Here is a 17260-nt window from a genome sequence, read left to right on the forward strand (position 1 = left end):
CTTCCCAGGGCCTTGGAAGGGCCCATGCAAGTGCTAGGCCCTGAAGCTAAAGATTATTTAACTTCATGTTAAATTGAAATTAACCTCCAATCTTCCCTGAGGTGGAGGAGAGGAAATTGCTTAGTAGTGCAGAGTTAGGGAGGGATTTGGTGTTCTAAATTGCAAACAGAAAGTGAATCAAAAAGACTTTCACCCCAGCTTCTAGAGGTACCTGATACTATCAATTCCTAAGCCTTATGGGGGGTTTGTGCTGTAATAAGATTGCTTCTTGGCTTTCTTCATTCCTGTTTTCAGCTTTCTTGGGTTTATCAAATCAGTTTTCATTCATCTATCAGCTTCTCAATGTACAAAATGTTGATGCTGTTGTCTCCTTTACCATTCTTGCTGTTCTTGTGAGTTTATGCCATTTAAAAAAAAAAAAGTCTTTCCTGTCATTTTACTGAGTTTCAGAAAGGTGCAGAGGTTAAGGTGTGTGCTCAACCTGCCACTCTGAACCCAAAATCAGACTGTGCCAAATCACACTCCAAAATTGCACCCCCAAATGGCTGGAGCATTTCACACTCCTAGCAGCACAGCATGGAGATATCCACTTACAATCACCCTTGCCAACACCCCGTATTCTCAAAGTTTCCCGGTCTGTTTAAACTATGTCATTATTTAAACTTGCATTTCCCTGATTACTGCTGAGGTTGAGCCTAGTCTTATATACTTATTGGCCCTTTGTGTTATGAATAACCTATTCATATCATGTACTCATTTTTCCAATAGGTAGTGAAGGGGATCAGAATATGCCACCCCAAAATACGCCACTTTGGCCTGTTGATTGAGTGGAAGATAATTGAGAAAACACACATACAGGAAGGGCTCTCTGCCCTCCCCGCTTCTGCCTAAAGCAGGGCAGAAAATGTCCCGTGAGAAAGGTGCCCTCCCTATACGAGGAAGAGGAGAACATTCTTATTACTGGAGATGGGGAGTCAACACCAAGATTAATAGTAGGTATAAACAAACTTACTAAAATAACCCTTGTCTTCCATTGGTTTCCCCCATATATTTCCTAGTCACTTTCTCATAATTTACCAACCCTAGCCCAAACTCCTTTCTCCTGTGTTGTTAGTCTCCACAATTTATCACTCTTTGTTAAAATGGTATATAAGCTCTCAAGCCTATCTACTTCTTTGGGTTTTCATTTCTTATATATGAAGGCCTCTAAGTACATAAAAATATTAACATCAAATAAAATTTGTATGCTTTGCTCCTGTTAATGTCTTTTGTAAATTTAATTCTCAGGCCCAGCCACAGAACTAAGGAAAAGGTCTTTCCTCCCCTACAGTAGTTTATCTTTTTCTTATTGATTTGTAGGCATTTTCTATATTTGTTAAAAAAAAATGTTTCCTGTTATACAAGTTGTGGATATCTTCTTCCAATTTCTCTCTCTTTTTAACTTTCTTTATGGCTTCTGAATTCTAGGACACTTTAAATTTTGATGTGCAGTCATGCTCTGCATAACGATGTTTCAGTCAAAGACGGACCGCATATATGACGGTGGTCCCATAAGATTAGTACCATATAGCCTAGGTGAGTAGTAGTCTACACCATCTAGGTTTGTGTAAGTACACTCTATGATGTTCACACAAGGATGAAATCGCCTAACAATGCATTTCTCAGATCATATCCCTGTCATTAAGTGATACATGACTATAATTTTGCTTTTTGATTCTATATAAAGATCTTCCCTATCCTAACGACTTAAACATGATTTAAATTTTCTTTTACTACACATATGGTTCCGTTTTTCACATTTAGGTCTTTAATCCATTTGGAATTTATTTTATGATGGCAGGGACCTTTTTTCTCACATCAACAATTGGAATTTAAATTGAATAGTCCATTTTTTATCTATTGATTTGAAATGCCATATTTATTAACTACTAAAGGCTTATATGGGTATTTTTCGGTTTCTGGATTCTCTATTCTTGCCCACAGATTTGACATCTTATTTATTACAAACTTTTCAAAATTGCACTTCATATAGGAAATATCCTTGCAAGATATTAAATGAGATTTTGCTAACATTATAAAAAATACCAATCAGGGCCAGCCCCGTGGCTTAGCGGTTAAGTGCGCGTGCTCCGCTGCTGGCGGCCCGGGTTCGGACCCCGGGCGCACACCGACGCACTGCTTCTCCAGCCATGCTGAGGCCGTGTCCCACATACAGCAACTAGAAGGATGCGCAGCTATGACATACAACTATCTACTGGGGCTTTGGGGGAAAAATAAATAAATAAATAAAATCTTTAAAAAAAAAATACCAATCACAGATTGAAATAAAACGTCTACTTTAATATTTATCACACAAATGTTTACTTACACTTATCTGAAAACCATAAAAGGACAATTTGTGCATGTCACCTTCATAGTACTATCCATATAAGAACAACTATACATAATCATTAATTTAACCATATCAGGATAACACACAAGGTTTTTGTTTGTTTTAGACTTCTCAGTTAAAAGGAAACACCAAATAAGGAAAATGAATTTCCAAAGATTAAGTTATTAACTATATAAATAATAAAAATTATTTCTAAATGTCTTACATGTTGACAACTTTGAATTATACTTACATACTATTATTTCTAAAAACCACAAATTACAACAAGGGTCACTGTCAGGGTGAAAATATATATTTTTAAAGCTTTTTTTAAAATACGCTATTATTATGCTTTAACATCACTTGATTTATTCTTGGCACATGTGGCATCTTGAAAAGTAAAAATACACTTTGCCAATTTTATGTTATTGTGCAGGTCTACGAGAAAGCACAGTTTGGGAGGCAGACGGACCTGTGTTCAATTACCAGCTTCCTCCAAACTTGTGTTGTGTGAGGCTGGTCAATTACTTCTTGGCACTGGGGCCAGGATTAAATTAAATGATGCATATTTTAAAATGCATAGCATGGGCACTAAATGAATGATAGATCTTTTCCCCAATTTATACACTGAGGCAATAGCAAAATATCACAGTCTTATGTTTTCGTACAGTTTGAAAAACTAAAAAAAAAAATAGGGGAAATTTAAAAGTAAAATCAATGTGTTTTGAAAAATCACACTTTTAAGAAATAAGGACAGCCTTCATCAGGTTTAAATATTTCTCAATAAAACTTAGTGCCTACTATACCCTGATTTAAAAAAAAAAAAAAAAGTCCTAAAGTATGATAAAATGGACAATGGTTAAGGACTTTTGGTTTTCTTTTGTGCTACTGATATAAAAATAATGGCTATATTTAAGGCTTATTAAGTGATTGTAGTTGCCCTGAACCAAATCTGTGTTGCACTATCAATTAAAACAGACCTATTGCCTTGAATGACTACCATAGAGAAACTCCCCTGATATGCTACCTTTGAACAACCATGGCCTCCTTACTGATTTTAAGTAAAGGTGCATTTGGTGGCATGTGGCAGTACAGCTCGTTTGTCATTAAGGATGCTTCTTATATACACAGTCACAAACCCATCTTTCTCATGCTAAATACTTGGTGTCTGGAAGATCTAAGATTCCTCAAAATTAAATTTAAATTGTTAAAAGGAATAGACTAGTCAGCAATGCTTCCATCCCTATTCTTGGATCTTTTTGTTTTCTACCCTGACCACCTAACAAATCATCCTTCCAAATCTGACTCACAAACCCCTCCCCCAGGAACCTTTCCCCAACCAAACTTCACACTGCTCCATTTATGTCCTTGACACTCATGTGTAATTTGTATTCACTTCAACCTGAATATATTATTCATGTTTTGTTTGCCTTCTACTTCCAGCTAGTAATCTCTTTGACTTTTTAAGCTTCCACAGTGTTTAGCACAATGCTGTGCATGTATGTATGTGACTGTGTGTATGTGTATGCGTGTGTGTGTGTGTGTTGAATGAATAAAAGATTAAAGAACCTGGGTGGGTGTAGGATAGGAAGAGTTTCATAATTTTTCAGAAATCAAAAGTGTTAGACCTTCCTAATACTAAAAAATCTGATTTCCAAAGCCATCTCAGTTTGGTTTTGGACATGTCAATAATAAACATGCAGTGAAAAAACTGCTTAAAAAACCTTTATGAAATATTCCAAAAGGCTTTTTAATAAATCATTAAGAGCACCAAACGAAAACATTTTACTAAATAGTGGGACGACCTTTCCTGTAACTTCATAAATGTAGACTTCTTTTCATTCAAGACAAAGAATGCCAAACAGGAATAGGTGTTGTGAATCAGGATAAAAAAGGCAGCTCACTCTAAGTTAATATCTAATGCACATTTTGCAATTAATTTGAAAAGACTTCTGTGGCATATATATGTTAAGTAAAAGAATGGTTTATGTCAGGATGGTGTAGATCTCTATAGTTGTTTTGATACTACAAAATATGACACATATACTGAAGCTGCTGTTTAACAAAAATTTTGTTTATAATAGCTGTTAATATTAAAATAGGATATAATAAAAAATTATTCTCAATGTGTATATTTTCAAATTTGCCTGACAGTGTCCTTTTGAGAAATCTGACAATTTGTAGTTAGAGTACAGACATTTGAGTTTCACTTTTAAGACTGAAATATTACACATACATAATAACAAACAACAATATATAGTAGCTTTTGACTGAACCACTCTGCAATTTATATTTAAAGCTTTGCAATAAAACAAAATTCATTGTACCTTTTGTAAGTAAAATTACACAACATATAATGTACACTATAATTACATTAAGAATAAATAAATAAAATGAAGCATAAAAATTCTGTACCATAACAATGAATTGTTTTAGCTGTCATTCTAAATGGTAGCTTATATGTTTGTATTGAGTTCTAATGTATTTTAAACCCAAGAAACTTTATCTTTAAATAATATACTAAAAATATCAAGGTTGGAGCATAAACATAAAATTCTTTATGCCTTTTTTTCTAGTCATCTAGGAAATAAAATAAGACAAATGGGAGGCAAGTACAGTTCTTTCTCGTACTGTAAAATGCCTCCTTGCTTCCCCATACACTTCTATGTCATTTCTAGAACAAATATTACAAGATGACAGCTTTGGCAAGTTATAAGCTTATTTAAGTGTTTTTGTATTGGGGAGAAAGAAAAAAAAATTAAACTAAGAACATCCTTTTTGGCTTATTCATTCTCAACCTTTTTTTCTCTAATATACAATAGTAATATAAAAGCACTTCTTGAAATGCTCATTATTCATCATTTTAAACAGCACAAAATGAATTGGATTAATTTAGAAAATTAATCAAAATAGATTATGAGTACAGATACTAGGGTGAGGTCCTAGAATTTGTTACACGTAAGGCTAAACTTGCAAGAGATCTCATGGCAAAAGCAGAGACTTTGTGACATATTCCAGCTTTAGAAATATAGTTAGAAGCCAATCGAAAAAGCCTTTCAGCACCAAAGGTATTGAAGTGCCCAGGAAGCACCTTCTCTACCAGACCTCTGTCGACTAATTCTATCAGACGTTCACAGGTTCCAACATAGTCACTTATCCTGCTGTATGGGAGCCAATCAATCAGTGATCCATCATACACGACATCTCCACTGAAGAGAATCTTTCGGTCTTTGTCATGTAAGCAAATACTGCCCCTGGAGTGACCAGGCATGTGCATAACAGTGAGCTGTCTGTCACCAAGATTGATCACATCTCCTACAAATGAAAACAGATTTACAGATAAACATGTTGTACAAGTATATATAATTAATTCAATCACTTCAAGAATAGAAAAGAAGAACTTTAAACGCTTTCAAAGAGGTTGGGAAGGATGACACATTTTACTTTTATTTCAAAGATACCATATTTCTTAATGATGATTTAAAAATAAGTTGCCTATATATTTCATTTTCATTGTTTGCCACACCAGTGTTTGCCAAAGTGAGTAACGTCAAACACTGTTTCTGCAGGTTGTTATGATACACAAAAGAAAAGAAGAAAAGAAGATTCTATGGTCAAATAATTTTGGAAACTCTTCCTTCAAAGAAAATTAAGCAGCTTTCTTTTCTGCAAGGCTTCTTAGAGCTTTTAATATTGCTAATGTACACTGTAGATATACATGAGGCACATATGGTGGTACAGTTTCTCAAACTTATTTGACTACAAAATTTTTAAGAACCCATAGTACCACTACCCAGGTGACACAAATCATGAATGCTGCTCTAGTGAACAGTATTCCATTTTTGCCCCTTGTTTTGTCACTCTGTGGGAATTAAGGCTTGAGGAATTGGTACAAATGATGATGCTCTGGCTACTGCTATTGCTGTGAGTAATAAACTGTCCTCGGTCTCTAACCCAGGAACCTCACATCTTCTGCCAGAATCCATTAAACTGTGGCAGGCTAACTTGCTAACTTAGAAGCAGGGTAAAATCTCCTATTCTTCCCAGTTATTTGACAGTGGGAGGAAACTGAGCTGTATGTGTGAAAAACTGCTGTTTTACTGGATTTAAATCAGTTCTAACTTAAGTAAATCATCATAAGTTAAAAGTTTTGTATTGTTATCTCTAGTGTAAACACACAAACACAGAAAAAAATCAAAGAAATATAGTTAAAAAGTTAACAGAGAAATTAAAATGGTGTAATACTCAGGATTAGTTAAACATAAAAGAAGACAATAAAGGAGGTACAGAGGAATCAACAAGAAATGAGACATAGAAACCAAATGACAAAATGGAAGACATAAATAAAACTATATCAATAATTATATTAAATATGAATGGGATAAACACTCTAATCAAAGGCAGAGATTGTCAGACTAGATAAAAAAGCAAGATATATGACCAGTCTACAAGAGAGGAACTATAAAGTCAAAGACAAAAATAGGTTGAAAAGGTTATACCATACAAATATTAATGATAAGAGAACTAGAGTGGCTAGATTAATATCAGACAAAATAAGGAATATTACTAGAGAAAAGAGGTACATTTTATGAGGATATACATTAGGTCAGTACATTAAAAAAATTAAAACTACAAATATATATGTACCTAAAACAGAGAATAAAAATTTATTAAGTAAAAACTGACACAAGTGAGGTAAGAATAAACAGTTCAAGAATTATGCTTAGAGGGACGGCCCCGTGGCTTAGCGGTTAAGTGCACCCGCTCTGCTACTGGCGGCCTGGGTTTGGATCCCGGGCGTGCACCGAGCACTGCTTCTCCGGCCACACTGAGGCCGTGTCCCACATACAGCAACTAGAAGGATGTGTGACTATGGCATACGGCTATCTGCTGGGGCTTTGGGGAGAGAAGAAAAGGGGGAGAGGATTGGCAATAGATGTTGGCTCAGAGCCAGTCTTCCTCAGCAAAAAAGAGGAGGATTGGCACAGGTGTTAGCTCAGGGCTGATCTTCCTCACCAAAAAAAAAAAAAAAAAAAAAAGAATTATGCTTAGAGATTTAAATATTCCTCTCTGAATAATTCATAATGTAAGTAGATAGAAGAATATTCAGCAAGGATACAGAAGACCTGAACAACACTATTAACCAGCTTGACCTAACTGACATATATAAAACACTTCACCCCAAAACAGCAAAGTACACATTCTTTTCAATTGCACGTGGAACATTCACCAGGTATACAGCTAGGCCATAAAGCAAGTCTCAATAAATCTAAAAGGAATAAAATCATACAAAGTATGTTCTCCGACCACAACATAATTAAATTAGAAATTAATAACAAAAATAAATATGGGAAATACCCAAACATACGGAAAGCAAACATCACACTTCTACATAACTTACGAATCAAAGAAGAAATCCAGGGGAGATTAGAAAATCTCTTGAATTGAATAAAAATAAAAAATATCAAAATTTATGGAATGTAGCTAAAGCAGTGCTTAGAAGAAAATTTATTGCTTTACTTGCTTATTTTAAAGGATTAACTGTTTAAAATCAATCACCAAAGTTTCTCAAGAAATTAGGAAAAGAAGAGCAAATCAAACAAAAATAAGTATTAAGGAAGAAATAATAAAGGCCAGAGCAGAAATAATGAAATAGGAAACAAATATCAACAGAGAAAATCAAGGAAACCAATAGTTGGTTCTCTGAAAAGAGCAACAAAAGTGATACATCATTGGTAGACAAATAAGGAAAAAATTAGAGAAAACAAAAATTGCAAAAATCAGGAATGAAAGAGGAGATATTACTATAGACTCTAAGGAAATGAAAAGGAGTATAAGGGAATATTATGAATAACTTTAAGCCAACAAATTGGACAACTTAGTTGAAATAGACAAATTCTTAGAGACAAATGACCAAAACTGACCGAAGATGAAATAGAAAATCTAAATAGACTTATATCAAAGAAACTGATTAATAATTTAAATCTCTCTACAAAGAAAAGTCTGGGCTCAAAGATGGCTTCATTGGTCAGTTCTGTCAATCATTTAAGACATGGAAAATGTCAATCCTGTATAAAGACTTTCAGAATATAGATGAAGAGGGAAAACTTTCTAAATCAATTTTACCCCGAGAAAAGCCAGACAAAGGCAACGTAAAAAGAGAACACTACAAATTAATAATATTCCTAATGAATGTAGTCTCAAAATCCTTATCAAAATATTGACAAATTAAATACAGCAATTTATAAATAAGATAATGACCAAATGGAGTTTATTCCAGAAATGTAAGTTTGGTTTGACTTTTCAAAATTAATTAATGTAATATACCATATTGATAAAATAAAGGAGAAAAGTCATATGATCATCTCAACAGATGCAGAAAAAGCATATGATAAAATCCAACCCTTACTCGTGATAAAAACTTTCAGCAAACCAGAAATAGAAGGGAAAGTCCTCACCTTGATAAAGGGTATCTGTGAAAAACCTACAGCTAACCTCTCACTGAATAGAAACACTAAATGCTTTCCTCCTAAGACAGGAACAAGGCAAGGATGTCTGCTCTTACCACTTCTATTCAACATTGTACTGAAGTTCCCAGCCAGTGCGATAAACTAAGAAAAAGAGAGCAAAGTCACACAGATTGGAAAAGACATAAATATGTCTTTATTCACAGACAACAAGATCTTATATGTAGAAAATCCTAAGAAATGTAGGAAAAAGCTAGAGAATTAAAAAGGCAAGTTTAGCAATGTCACAGGGTACAAGATCAACAGACAAAAAGTCAATTGTATTTCTATATACTAGCAATGAACTATCAAAAAATGAATTTTAAAAAAACATTCCATTCACAATAGCATCAAAAAGAATAAAATAACTTAGGAAAAAATTTAACAAAAGATGTTTTGTTATATCTGTATACTGAAAACTATCAAAACACAAGAGAAATTAAAGAAGACCTAAACAAAAGGAGAGATATGCCATGTCCATTGACCGGAAGACTCAAAATTGTTAAGACGGTAATTAAATTAAATTTTTCCAACAGCTGCAATGTCTATTAGAACTTTCTGAGATTATCAAAATATTCTGTATCAACACTGTCCACTATGGTAGCCACTAGCTACATGTGTATAATGGCTCTTGAAATAACAAACTAAAATTTTAATTTTAATCAATCTTAATTCATTTAAATTTCTATTTAGATAGTCACATGTGGCTAGTGGCTAATGTAATGATTGTTATAGATCTACAGAATCAAAAGCTTGCCATGTTTTTTTGTAGAAACTGAAAATGTGACTCTAAAATGTATATGGAAATGCAAATGACCTAGAATAGCCAAAACAAAAATTTTGAAAAAGAGGTACAAAGTTGGAAGACTTACACTACCTAATTTCAAGAATTATAATAAAGTTACAATAATCAAGACTGTGTGGTGCTGGCTAAATGACAGACATAATCAATAGAGGAGAACAGAGTCCAAAAGGAGACACTCACATACATGGTTAATGGATTTTTGACAAAGGTGTCAACCAAGATAATTCAGTGGGTAAAAGGATAGTATTTTCAACAAATTGGACTAGGACACTTTGGATATCCACATGCAAATAAACAAAAAAAAGAACCTCTCAGCCCTTACTTCATAATATCAACAAAAATTAAAGTGGATTATAAACTGTGAGGGCTTCTAGAAAAAAATAGGAGAAAATCTTTGTGATCTTGAGCTAGACACAGAAATATTAGATATGACACAAAAAACATAAAACATAAGGAAAAATGACTAATTGGACTTCATCCCAGTTATAAACGTTCTTGCTTAAAAAGACGCCCTTAAGAAAATGAAAAGGCAAGCCACACACTGAGAGAAAATATTTGCAAAATGTACATCTACTAAAGGACTTGAATTCAGAATATATAAGGAACACTTACAACTCAATAATAAGACAGCAAAAATTAATTTTTAAAAAGGAGAAAAAATTTTAACAGACCCTTTAACAAAGAAGATATTTGAATAGCAAATAAGTACCTGAAATGCTCAACATCATTAGTCATTAGGGAAATGCAAATTAAACCACAATGAAATACCACTACACACTCACTAGAATAGCTAAAATCACAAGGACTGACAAAATCAAGTATCAACAAAGATGTGGAGAAACCGGAACTCTTATACCATTCGTATAACTACTTTGGAAAACAGTTTGGTACTTTCTTAAAAAATTAACATATACTTACTATAAAACCCAGGAATTGCATTCCTAGGTATCTACCAAGGGAAATGAAAACACGCATCCACGCAAAGACTTACATGCAAATGTTCATGGCAGCATTATTCATTAACAGCCCCAAACTAAAAAGACTCAAATGTCCTTCAACAGGGGAAAAGATAAAAATATGTTATATTGAAAAATGGATTATTTCTCAACAATAGAAAGGGGTGAATTATTAATAGATACAACATACATGAATCTCCAAAACATCATGCCAAATGAAAGCAGACAGACACAAAAGACTATATATTATATACTGCATTTGTAGAAAATTTTCAGAACAAAACTATAGTGACACAAAACAGATCAGTGGGGCCAGGGGTGGGGGCAGGGATTGTCCTGGTCTTGTCTTGAATCCCACTAATTACATAAAGATGGAATCAGACACTCCCAAATTTCCCCACAGTCCAGTCATAAGGGGCCCGATTCCTTTACAGGATAATAGTTTCAGATTTAAGGTGCCTCTGGGGATCACAAACCACTGCTATTTACTGTATGACTGGCAGGTAAAGTAAAGACATTATAGCTAAGTTGATTTAATAATAGAGCTGTTGGAGATCAACTGTTAAATAAGTGTATTGAAAGAAAGAGGGTGAGGGAATTTTGATCCTAAAAAAGAAACAGCAGAGAATTACCAATGCAGGGATAGAGTCTTATTGATCTTTGGTTATATCCAGATGATATTCAAAATATTTAGCAATAGATGAGACATAAGCACCTATCAAAACGGATACCAACTGTAAGCAACTGATAAGGCCATAATGGCTGAATATTATTACATTTGCCATTACCCTGTGGCTTTTTAAATGCCTCCCATGTGTTTACAACGCTCACATATATAATTTCAAGACCTCTCTTACAAGAACCAGAAGTGCCTATGTAATGTATCCATATATATAAATACATACCATATATATACCATATATATAACATATATATATACACACACACACACTCTATCCTTCCAAGCCCTTACCCTGGCCCAGCTGTCACCACATTCCAGCCTTACCAGATTTCTCTTGGCTTCCCAAATACACTCCCATCTTCGCATGCCCCATCTTTTATTTTTATTTCATTTTTAATTAAAAAAAAAAGGTACGTATTTCAAGCAAAAGATTCCAGAAAGCTTTAAAATGTAAGAACAAGTTCTTTGCCCTATTCTGACTCTCCAATCGCTCTCCTAAGAGGCAACCACTTTTAACAATTGTAGCTATTTCTTCTGGCAGTTGCCTCTACTAGATGTAGTTATCTCTAAATACTGTTTATACTCCATTTCTTGATTTACCAATTAGATACACTACTGGTTTCATTCATGTATTACCATGTCTTGATTTTTAAATTTTAGGTGTTGTCCGTTGACTTCCACTGTGAAATAGAAGCATTTTTAGTTCTCTTTACTCCTCACTCTCCACTTAGCATCACCACACGTGTACTGTACATTCCTCATCTTCTCACCCTCCCAAAGACTAAAGATTCAACTGCTCCAGTCTGGAGCCCTCTGCCTGGGGTAGTATTGCTGTTGGTGTCAGCCTTTGCCATCATCCTGATGCTTCCTTTCAACTCTCTCTTGCATTAGATCTCCTGTTTCCTATATTCCACGTCTTCCTCGTGGTTTACTCTCTTGGCTTGAAGGGAGTGAAGAGGATAAAGGTGTATCTTAGTAGCTTCCTAAATAACAGCATATGGAAAATAATTTTTTGAGAGCTTGATTGTTAGTGGAACAGATGTAGAATTCTAAATTGGAAATCAACTTTATTCAAATAAGGCACAGCTCTTCTTTTCTAGCTCCAAAGCCATTATGATCTGTAGAGATGACCTTTTTCACTTAAGTTTTTGGAAGCTTGATCCCAGTATTCTGAAATTTTACAATAATGTGCCTTGCCTTGGCTGTGTTTTCATCCATTGTGCTGGGAACTCTGTGAGCTCTTTCAATCTGCAAATTTATATCCCTTAATTTGGGGATATTTTCTTGAATTATCTCTACTATCATTTCTTTTCCTCCACTTTCTCTATTCTCTCTCTGTGCTCCTATTATTTCAATGTTGGATTTCTCAAACTGGTCCTTTACTGGTTCTCTCCTAGTTTTCATTTTGCCTATCTGCTCTTTTTGTAAGTTTTCCAACTTTATCTTCTGGATCTTCTACTCAGTAATTTCTGACGTTTTAAATTCCAAGAGCTCTTTCGTGTGTGTGTGTGTGTGTGTGTGTGTGTGTTGTTCTGTCTGTGTTTATTTTTAAAGCATCCTATTGTCTCTTGGATATCTTGAATTCAATCATTTCTGTTATCCTCTCATGATATTAATAACAGTCCTCCCCTCTCAAGTTGCTTGATGCTGTTTGTTTTTGTATTTGATCTCATGTTAGAGGATTTTCCCCGATTTTTATGCTTGATTGCCTGTTTAAGAGTGGGGGATGAAAAGGCTGCTTGAAGCTCGTGCATGCGACCTAGTGACCTAGGCTTCACTGTAGAGAGATCAAGCCAAGGATTACTCAAGGATCAGCATCTTAGTCTTTCCTCTGGGGCTAGGCAGATTTCCCAGATAAGATTCTTCCAATTTCCTACCAATTTCCTACTAAAGGCCTGGCTCTCATCCTTCTGGGAAACTAGTAGGCATACATATATATATTATTCCTCCTATTTTCCATACTGAACCCCTGAGCTCAATAGTACTTAGCATCCCTCAAACAAGAAACCCCTCTGTTTTACTCTCCCCAGAGAACAAACTAACTGGGTGGGCATTCACTTAGGAAGAAGGGTTCTGGCGTTTTAACAGCGTCTTAAATGGCTTTCAATCAACTCTACTTATTTTAGTATTCTTTCCTTTGCCCCTAAGGTACCAGCTACTGCCAATTCCTGAGCCTGCAGGAAGGTCCCTGCAATGCAAACTGGACTGGCTCTTGATTTCCCATTGCTGGCATAGGGTAAAACTGCTAACTCAGTCATCACATTTACTCTCCAGCATCTGAAACAGTTCCTCAGTCAATGTGGATTTATACTTAAAACAGAGACAAACCACGGTCCCTGTACAGCACTCTTAGCGGGGTTTTGGGCAGGAGTCAAATTAGATGTGTCTGTTCAATGTGCTACCTTTCTGGAATCTCCTTTTTGTTTTTAACCTTCTCCAATTATTCAAGTCGATCTGAAAAAACTGCTCTAATATCTTTGTGACTCTGGGCAAATTGTTTAAACATGTATAATAAGGGCCAAAATGCCTGCACTTTATATCACTTGAGTGTTGTGAAAAATAGGCAAAATGATGTGTGCCTGTTCAAGAAGAATGTGCTAGATCACGCTATGGTTTATTGCTGTCTTCTTATAGGAAGATACTACTTCACCATTAGTAGGGTGAGTTGTTTTTCCATCAAGGATGATGCACTAGATGATGCTCTCTCCCTGTCTTCTTTGTCCCTCATTTACAAATCAGCTTTTAGGTTAGTGATACAGTGCATAGATTTATGCTTCTCCATGACAGGTGATCATCAATTCACTAAATGAAATGCAATATAAACTAATGACTTCAGCCTCCTTATGTTCTAACCAAAGCAATGAAGACTTTATGTTGTTTGGGTATGCGCTGCTCATGTGTGTGTAACTGTGTATGAATTCTTAATACAAATATTTTTTATCTCTTTCCAGGCATCTGAATTATGAGAATAACAAGTTAGCAGGCCACACCATTGAGAAGAGACAGGAAATTAATATTCCTGAGAAAATAGGAAATTAGATACAACTTGACAGGTGAGGCATCTAGCTCCTAATGAAAAACAACTTTTGATTTAACACAGTACTATCACCTTCAAAGTGTTTGGTAAATATTAAGCTTTCTTTTCACACCTTCAAAGGCTTAAAGCACCACACAGGGAGCTAGCAGGCCCCTTGCAGCAACAAAATGCTGTAATTCTACCAACAACTGGGATTTAGGAAACCTGGGTTCTAGTCCCAGCTCTTTCCCAAACTGGCTACGTGCCCTCAGATATGATATTCGGGCCTGCCTGGACTCTTCATCTACAAAATAATAATTCCTATCATTCTTTCACCATTGATTTCCTATTGCCACCAGCGCAGCAAAAGTAAATAAATCAAAAGTAATTTATTCGTTTAGAAAATTTAAATATATTTTAAATACTAATGTAAACATTTTTTGGTCTGGGTGCCAGAATTAATTTAGTCTGAATACCCATCAACTGCATGGAAATCCTATCTCTAAAAGTATCAATTTTATCAACAAATACAGTAATTTTTACCTCAAATTATCAGGTAATGTAAGACTCCCATCTAAACTCATTTTTTTCCTAATCTTTAGATTTAAAATTTTAATGAAAAGACTTTTTGGGTGGGGTGTGAAGTACAGAATCTTGCTTTGTATTTTTATATCTCAAGTGATCAAGATCTCATCTGTAAGATAAACTGATTTTTGTAAAATATTTCATAATTTGTCATATTGGTTGGTCATAAAGTGAGCCTTATTGTACCGCAGCAACTGGATTTTTCTACCTTTTAGAGGAACGTTTTAATAAATTAAAGTGGCAATTAAAATGGTTTCAAGATAGAAAGGAAAGAAGGGGGTTTCGCATCCTACTCAGAATTACCATAATATATTTATGGGGTAGGATTTATGGGGTATGATCTGCATACTTTGATCTATTGTGCCTTGGTTCAAACCCTAGCTTTTGTCACTATCTTGCTCTGTGGACTCTAGGCAAGCGATTTAATTGGGGGTCAGCCACGTCACTTCAAATGTGTTGTGAGGATAAAATGAAATCAACAAAAGTATTCTAAAAAGAAAAAAAGGAAATTAATACACATATATTGCTGCTGTGGCTAATCAGCTCAATTATTTAAGCACCTATTTGGGGTTGGGAAGGTTGGGGGAGTTGGGGCCTTACTCTATTTTATTTTATTCCAATAACTTCTCTCTGATCCCCATCCTGTCTTTCACAGAGCCAAAGAGGCCCATGCTTTAGTCCACATACTTCACCCATCACCGGAAATAACCTCCTTATTAATCTTTCTCAGGCCTTGCTTTCAACCAGACCAGGTATCTCATCATGTTAAGACTCAGCCATATTCTACTTTTCATGTTCACTATCAAGCTTGCTCTCTCGTGAGGCAACGTCAAGCACAGAAACCTATCTGGAAGATAAGGATGCACGAGCAGATTGGAACCACTGCTCTCTAAAGGCTTTCTAAGCCTACAGGTGGGAATTGCTCCTTCCCGGCGGTGACCGCTGACCAAGGCGGATGAAGTCAGCAGTTCTCAAAAGCACAGAGCATGACAAGCACTCTCCGGGAGGCGTCATTCCTTAAAAGTCTGCTCGCTAGAAAACCGCCTGGAAACGTCAGACAAGTGTTCGGGAAAAGAATGGGAAATCCCTAGTCACAAGTCTCTGTAGTGTTACTACTGTACCTTACACAAGAAACTGACCAGGGGGTGGGGCCGGCTTTCATTCGAGCACGCGGCATTGCTACACTGTGCCAGAGCTGGTCTCTGGAAGGGAAGGCTGCGATAGCCTTGGCTCCCGTGGAGGGGGCTTTTACGCAGGAAAGGGAGAAAAAGAAGTGGTGTTCCTGCGAGGTGACAAAACAAGCCCCTTACAGCCACGCACGTCTGCAGCATGCATCCCTCGGCCAGTTTCGCCCCAATCCCCTCCACTAATGTGAGAGCGCGCGCCCGTGAGGGCCCATTACCATCCTGCAGGATGAGGGTGGGCTGCACCGCCTGTACTCGGAACTGCCTGGCCCTCCAGCCGGGGCTGGGCGCCCGCACCACCTCACTGTCGGACAGCCAGGTCACGGTCTCAAAGTTGTCCCCGCGAGCCAGCGCCTCGGCCTCGGCGTGGTGCACCGCCACCCGGTCGAACTGGTAGAGGCCGCCGGAGTGGTCGAAGTGCACGTGGGTGGCCACAGCCAGCAGCGGCCGGCACGCCGCGTCCTCCTTGGCCCCGCGGTCCTGCAAGAGGCCGGAGGAGTACAGGTACTCGGGGAGGCTGCGCAGCCCCAGGCCCGTGTCGATCACCACGTCCTGCTCGGAGCCGCGCACCAGCCAGATGTTGGCGCGGTTGCCCGACTCATAGAAGCGTTCCTGAATCCAGAAGATGCCGTCGCCCAGAGACTTGTGGGCGTACCACTCGAGCGCCGACATGCTGGGCAGGGGTGCAGCCGGGCGGAGTGGGTGTGGGCGTGTGTGCCCCTCGCAGGCTGTCCAGACCCGAGGCGCTGCGGCGGTGTGGAGCGGTCTGCCCGCAGCCTGGGAGGAGGCGCGGAGCCAGGAGGGGGCGGGGGATGCGGGAGGGGCGAGGGAGAACCAGGAGGAGGAAGGACGCGCGCAGACGCTGCCCGGAGCGGCCACCGCACCCTCCCGCCTGGTCTGCAGAAAACAGAGGTGCTCAGCCCGCCCCGGGCGCTGGAGCAATCGCAGCCTCTGGAGCCGCAGCAGGAGGGAGCGTTCACGCAGGGGCCACTGCAGCAGACTGGAGACACAGAAGGCGACACGGTCCCCACCTCGGGGGCCTGACTGCAGAGGCCAGGAACGAGGCGTGGGAGGCTGCAGGCCCGCCCACCAACCACGCGCCGCGATGCGCACTTTCAGCCGGCGCGGAAAGAGTCTGGTCCAGCCGGTTGGAAG

The 17260-nt window shown here is 37.5% G+C and overlaps 1 protein-coding gene across 1 annotated transcript; it reads right to left on the reverse strand.

The window, feature by feature from the left end:
• Positions 1-2319: 2319 nt before the first annotated feature.
• On the reverse strand, positions 2320-17232 carry MBLAC2 (metallo-beta-lactamase domain containing 2). The gene is made up of 2 exons (XM_058528399.1): positions 16324-17232; positions 2320-5686 (listed from the first exon to the last, which is right to left on the reverse strand). The coding sequence occupies exons 1-2, from the start codon at positions 16775-16777 to the stop codon at positions 5301-5303; spliced, it is 840 nt and encodes a 279-aa protein (XP_058384382.1). The 5' UTR covers positions 16778-17232; the 3' UTR covers positions 2320-5300.
• Positions 17233-17260: the final 28 nt, after the last annotated feature.

Source organism: Diceros bicornis, chromosome 1 (genome assembly GCF_020826845.1).
Source record: "Diceros bicornis minor isolate mBicDic1 chromosome 1, mDicBic1.mat.cur, whole genome shotgun sequence".
Classification (NCBI taxonomy): domain Eukaryota; kingdom Metazoa; phylum Chordata; class Mammalia; order Perissodactyla; family Rhinocerotidae; genus Diceros; species Diceros bicornis.